Raw genomic sequence first — 6,553 nt, 5'->3', positions numbered from 1 at the left:
GATCCAACCTTACAACACACATGCCTTGTAAATTTTATAGTAAAAATATTGATTTGCTGGCTCAAATCTGTGTTCATGGCTGGAGCCATAAAAAAATGACTGCTTCCCTTGGCCCATATGTTTTCAATAAGAAAGCTAACAGGAGGGTGATTCTTACCAAATTAACCACATTTTTTTTCCACATTTAAGGGGAAATTTTTCATTACCGCAACGTGTCCATGACTGGATTTGGGTTCTTTGACATGGAAATATTTTTTATTAAAAATATCTAAAAAATAAAAAAGCTTCAGTGCATGTTATACTATAAACATTTACAGTAAAGAAACATGTGGTATTTTGTGATCATTGGTAAATGTAGAGACAATAATAAGGAATATAAATGTGTCGTAGAAACATTTTCTCATCCTCCGCAACAATTTTCAATCATTGTTTAAGCCCTCAAGGAACTAACATTTTAAAAAAAAAATTGTTGTAAGGGACATAATTGACTGTGACACACAAGATGGCTACCAGGTAAGCAGTTCTTATTTTTTTCTCTCCAGATAAAAGTTTACATTTTGTTTGTCATAGTACCTAGATAACTTTTTAGTTCTCATTACGGAAAAATGACTTTGTAAATGCATATATTTAATGTAATATCATGTTGCAGTAACGATAAATTTTGATAATCTAAAAAATTTAAATAATTCTATAGGAAATATTTTTTAAATCCTCTAAAAATAATGGTTATAGTAAGTTCAGACCTTTATCTTATATGTGCAAAAAAAATTGGCTTCAAGGGCTTTTTAAAAAAAATCTGATTCTGGACACCTTCTAAATCTGGATTTCATGAGAATCACCCAGGAAGGTTTTACTATAGGTGTGATATTTAGGAAAATTAACACCTTTCCATACAGTTAGAAGTACTGTGCAATGTATATGTAAATTGCAAAACCTCCAACTGCCAATGTTTGCACATGCAAAAATGTTTTAATGTAAGAGGAGACCGCATCTTGAATGCAGAGAAGTAACAAATCTGTCTAGATACCACTTTAAATAACAGAGTTTTATTATATGCACATGCATGTATCAATCACATAGAGCAGGTTTTTTCCCAATACATATTGTGATGCTGCCCCAAATTCATTCAGACATCGAGACAGTTACTGAAATTTCTCATCTATGTATTAATAAAATTCAGGCAGCATCTTTGTCTGCAACAGCATCTGTTGTGTCCCCAGCGCCCTGCTGTTTGATATACTGCTGAAGCAGCGAACAAAGATGGGTTGGGTGATGACGTAACAACGAAACAGTCTGTGAGGTCATCATGGTTAGACTACTAACCAGCTCACCCTGAATGGTGGTCATTGAAGGAAGTTTGGAGTAATTGAGAAGGCCTTGACACGAGAGTAATGTGTTCTCTATACATGCTCCTAAAAGGAAAGGTTAAAGAAAGTCCTTTGTTAGATAATAACAAGCACAATGAAATGACAAGTTTATGTATATGACAGTATTACCTAGAAGCGCCATCTGTGGACTGCCCCTCAACACTTGCAGCATCTCTTTAACTTTTGGCTCTTTACTAACACATATTACAGTCTGGCCAAGGAATAGCGGTAACATGTTACTGTATACACTGTTGTTGAGAAAGGACCTCATCACCTGCAAAGAAAAACAAGCAGAATCTTGTTACATAATATTATAGAGTTAGTTCTGGTCCTTGAATGCAATTGGACATGGCTTTGGTTTACCTGATTTGGGAAAAATTTGACATTGATGTTGTGTCTTTTAAGCCTATGTTTAAGAAGTAACATGTCTTCTGCATTGGATGCATTATTCTGGACCACAGCAATCATCTTACATTCCTTAAACAACCTTTCCAGGTCTTTCCTCAACAGAATTGCCAGGGCGCTTTCCTAGAAGAGGTGGAGTTGAGTTAACATATAGTATCGTAAACGTACACTTTTTATATTTTGAACACAAATTAAAATACTAATCATTGTTTAAATATCTGTTGAATAAAGACTGAACAGTATCAGTAATATATTTTTAAGTGATTGACTGTCGTAATCAAACACATCTAGATTTATTGACCATGTAAGTTCAAATGTTTAAAACACTGCCAACATATATTCTATTTTGCATTCTTTTTTGATTTAATACAAAAAATATCACAAAAAGAAACATTTTGAGAAAAAGGTACATTTTTATTATTCAATCCTTTTATCATAAAGATACTGTTTTATTAACTATAGTAGTAGCTGTTTACCTCTTCAGTCTTTCTAACTCGTGGAGTCAGGGCACCAGGGGGAGCAATGGGTTTAGGAGGAATGTACGCTGTGACAGCCATCAGCTTTTGCTTGAGAATGTGCATTGGCTTTCTGTGACGTGTGACTGATTTGGAGCCATGGCGAACACTTTGAGTTAATGGTACCCATCCTATGGTTTTTAAAAGAAGCGTATTGGTGACATTTGTTTATGTTGCCTTGTATGCACACAATTACATTGTCAACACTGTATAAATTACTCACTAATTATGCTGCTAAAAAGAAATTGCATTACTCATTACTTCTTTAAATCTGTATAACACAGATGCACATGGACAATATTCATTTAAATTTGTATATTCATTTAAAAAAATGAAATTCAGTGTTTACACTTCAATACATGATATATCAAATATGTGTATATATAGAATTATATAGAAAAATTGATTTAGAATGCATTACTAAATCAATAGCAAATACCTACATTTAAATTTAGATTGTTTTATACAGAATTGTTGATGACACATAGAGTAGGTAAAGCAACTACATTATCAGTAAAGGCAAATAAATTATTTAAGTTGCCCCTTATTTTATCTTTTCCAGAGGAAAGGTTATTAAATTACAGTAATTTAATTAGTTACTATAGTAATCCATTACAGCCAACACTGATGTAATTAAATTTGGTTCTCAATAACAAAAAAAAATTATAAACAAATAGAACAAATAAATACAAATAAATGAAAAAAAAAACACAAAAAGCATATTATTGGGAAGAAAAGTACTCATGTACTACAGTGGCAGCAGAGCCAAAACACAGAATAAAAGACATAACATTAAATAAAGACTTCTTATATATTTAATGAATAACACAAACATCATGGGGAATATTTTAAATCATCATCTCAAATAAACTCTAATCTCAAATAAACTCTATGTATAAGCGTTTACAGTATTGATGTTGTGCAGTTACCTGACTAAAGTCTTATATTTTACCTTTAACATTTTATAGCCTAATTACAAACCGCAGACATCGTCTGCAATATTGCACGAGTACGATAATACAGCTAATAAAGCTAGTAATTATTTTTAAAACAATAATTTACCTGCTTTCGGCAAAAGCCTGCTACACAAGGTCGCTGCCATCTTGATCCGGATATGATGTATGACAGCGTAGGTTCGTCATATATACAAAATAAAAGTTCAGCGTATAAATGTTTTAGTGCAATTTAATGTAATTTTCGAAATAATTTATTCCATTAAATTGATGAACAAATAAGTAATTTGTTTATGTATTTATTTATTTTCAAATTGAAAATTTAGTTGTCAAAACGAGTTTTCATAACATTTTACGTAACGCAATGACGTTGGTCTGTGCATTCAGGCATGAAACGAATACTGAGCTTCTGCACGTCAAGGAATATCGGCAATATCGTGAAAGCTTTAAAGCCCCGTATTTCCTTTGCGAGCTATAATCAATCCTTTTACACATCGTTTGTCTGCAGTAAATCTACGGACAGCGGCACCAGCATGGATCTGAGTAACATGAGAAAAAGCTATAAGACCGACCAAGAGGTGGGACTTAATATTTGTTGCATGTGTTATGTTCATGATCTCAGACCTATTTTAATAGTAAAGACATTGCACAGATAAGCAAATGAAATTTTATAACAAAACCTACGCAGTTAAGTCAAATATTTGTGCAATACATAGTCATTAAGTTAAGAAATATGACACAATCTTTTTAATGCTTTTATTATCAATTATACGTGTTAATGTGCAATGTATTGTGATGTCTGTGCAATAATCCTATGCAAACATTATTAAAACAACCTAGCACAGCCAGTCTTTTATGTAAATGCAATGTTACTTTATTTTATTTACAGTGTTTTGAGGAAGACCAGCTTGCTTCCCTAGATCCAATTAAGCAGTTCGGCAACTGGTTTGAACAGGCAACAAAATGTCCTGAGGTTGGAGAAGCCAATGCAATGTGTCTTGCAACAGCCACCAAGTAAGAATCCTGGTGCGGTTCGTAAATACCTTGTACTACAATATGCAGAGTAATACAGAGATGCATACTGAGATACTTAACTAATCAATGATAAAGGCACTTGTATGTTTGAAGTTTTCCTCTGTCTCTTTTAAAAGAGATGGCCGTCCTTCTGCCCGTGTGGTCCTTCTTAAAGGTTACAGCGAGGAAGGATTTTGCTTCTTTACCAATTACGAGAGTCGGAAAGGTTTGGAACTGGTAACTGCACTTTCAACTAAAATTCAATGAATATCTATTTGCATTTAGTTATTCACAATAACCCTTTCTTATCCAAATAGGAAAGTAATCCCTATGCCTCTCTTGTCTTTTACTGGGAACCATTAAATAGGCAGGAAAGTATGAATTCACTGAATTGGAGATGAAAGTGTCCCTTTAAAATGTATGCTGTTAATGTAAAAAAAAATGTTGTCCTAGGTTCGCATTGAAGGCACTGTAAACCGGATCCCGTATGATCGTTCGTGTGAATACTTCCATTCAAGGCCCAAGAGCAGTCAGATCGGTGCTGTTGTCAGCAGGCAGAGCACAGTAATACCAAGCAGACAGGTGAGGGGACTTTCACCACCTTTTTAATCCGCATGATAATTCGCACCTCCATGCTATCATTCTTGTCCTGCTTGTTTCATTGGTCTATTTTTGTGTGTTCCCCTTTAAGTACCTAAGAGACAAGAATGCAGAACTTGAAGAAAAGTATAAGGACACAGATGTGCCGATGCCAAGTTACTGGTAAGCCTTATAAAATGAAATGCTTTACTGTGCCAGAGAAAACTATTGATATTTATATATGTACTCAATGTATTTTTTGTGGTTATATCTGTTTACAGGGGTGGATACATCGTCAAACCTTTCCTGATTGAGTTCTGGCAGGGTCAGACTAATAGATTACATGACCGAATAGTCTTCATGCGACCAAAAGAGGGAGAAACTAAGCTGGGAGATATGCAGCATCCAGCAGAGGGAGGTTGGAAATACCAACGGTTGTCCCCTTGACAGAGTACATAGTATGTGATCAACATCATCATCTGTGACATCAATGCCATCATAAATAAAAAATGAATGTTACATGTTCATTTTAAATGTGTAGTCTTACCGAAAGGGAAATTTGATCATTGTGGAGATGAATTATGAATATATAAAAGTGTTTGTCATTAGGATCAACAGACTGTAATCTCACTTGAAAGTGCAAAGTCGTCTGCCTAATGTTGTTTAATAATTAAAAAGCACAGCTGTACGTGCAATATTAACTGTAGTTTTACCGAACTTAGCCTTTGGACCTTTGTGAAACCTATGAAAACTGTCACTTGTCTTGTGACTGAAACTGGGTTTCCGTGTTGCCATGATATTTTGCACATTTTTAGATAATGATACACATTGTGCGATTTAAAATTTGTTAGTGGATTTTTCCGCAAGACTAAAAAAAAAATCATAGTTAAAAGTGCCAAGTTGAACTGAATTAATTTGATTGATGACTGGGATGACTGGTTATCTGTTCTGCAACAGTTAAAACCACTAATAACCTGTTAAATTAATAAACCTCTTTAATTTGTCCAGGTTGTCATTGTGTTATTTTGCCACCAGATGGCAGTGGCTTCTAGACAATTTGTGCTCTTCTAAAATGAGGGCCCTGTTCAATACAAGAAGGTTTGCCTTTGGAATTATACACAATCGCATGCCAGCAATGTCAATAAAATATCTTTATTGGGATGTTTAACAATAGCCCGCACAGTTTACAGGAAACAATAGACAGAACAAATCAGGCAAATTGAAAATGTTGTTGTACCGGGTAGTTGGAGGTTCAGGCTATAGCCTTATCTGGTTTCTCACATGTCCACACCCCAATTGAAACTCTTTTATGGTAAGCTAATAAAAAAGCAGATAAAGGAATCAAGATCTATTTTAACCACATAAAAAATAATACAAAAAAACACATCAACAAGTGATAATCAAAAGGCACAGCAGTCCATTTGAATGCAGGCTAAACAAAAGTCTGTTTCCTGCAGGTCTGTGATCATTTACTTTATGCAAAAATGTGCATGCAACTTTATGACCATCCTATAAGTGCAATGCAAAAGTTAATTTGAAATTGGGATTTGTCTTTAAGACTTTTATATGTTCGACAGTGATAATAGCACATTTAATAAGCATAACAATACCATGTTTCGTGATTTACAGTTAAGCACAAAATTAAACACTATAAAGGAAATTTTCCCCAAAAAAATTAAATTCTGTAATTTACTCACTCTCATGTTGTTACAAACCTGCA

At 34.0% G+C, this 6,553-nt stretch overlaps 2 protein-coding genes across 2 annotated transcripts; one reads left to right on the top strand and one right to left on the bottom strand.

The window, feature by feature from the left end:
• Positions 1-1,024: 1,024 nt before the first annotated feature.
• Positions 1,025-3,480, bottom strand: mrpl10 (mitochondrial ribosomal protein L10). Its single transcript, XM_065262679.2, has 5 exons — positions 3,350-3,480; positions 2,249-2,418; positions 1,731-1,895; positions 1,497-1,641; positions 1,025-1,412 (listed from the first exon to the last, which is right to left on the bottom strand). Exons 1-5 carry the CDS (start codon positions 3,387-3,389, stop codon positions 1,177-1,179), a joined length of 756 nt encoding a protein of 251 aa, XP_065118751.2. The 5' UTR covers positions 3,390-3,480; the 3' UTR covers positions 1,025-1,176.
• A 119-nt stretch (positions 3,481-3,599) lies between these two features.
• Positions 3,600-5,838, top strand: pnpo (pyridoxamine 5'-phosphate oxidase). The gene is made up of 7 exons (XM_073815389.1): positions 3,600-3,818; positions 4,130-4,254; positions 4,392-4,491; positions 4,572-4,626; positions 4,709-4,836; positions 4,946-5,016; positions 5,115-5,838. The coding sequence occupies exons 1-7, from the start codon at positions 3,630-3,632 to the stop codon at positions 5,278-5,280; spliced, it is 834 nt and encodes a 277-aa protein (XP_073671490.1). The 5' UTR covers positions 3,600-3,629; the 3' UTR covers positions 5,281-5,838.
• The last annotated feature ends 715 nt before the right edge of the window (positions 5,839-6,553 follow it).

Source organism: Paramisgurnus dabryanus, chromosome 1 (assembly GCF_030506205.2).
Source record: "Paramisgurnus dabryanus chromosome 1, PD_genome_1.1, whole genome shotgun sequence".
Lineage (NCBI taxonomy): Eukaryota > Metazoa > Chordata > Actinopteri > Cypriniformes > Cobitidae > Paramisgurnus > Paramisgurnus dabryanus.
Note: the sequence above shows the minus strand (reverse complement) of the source record. Positions and strands in the feature narration are given on the sequence as shown.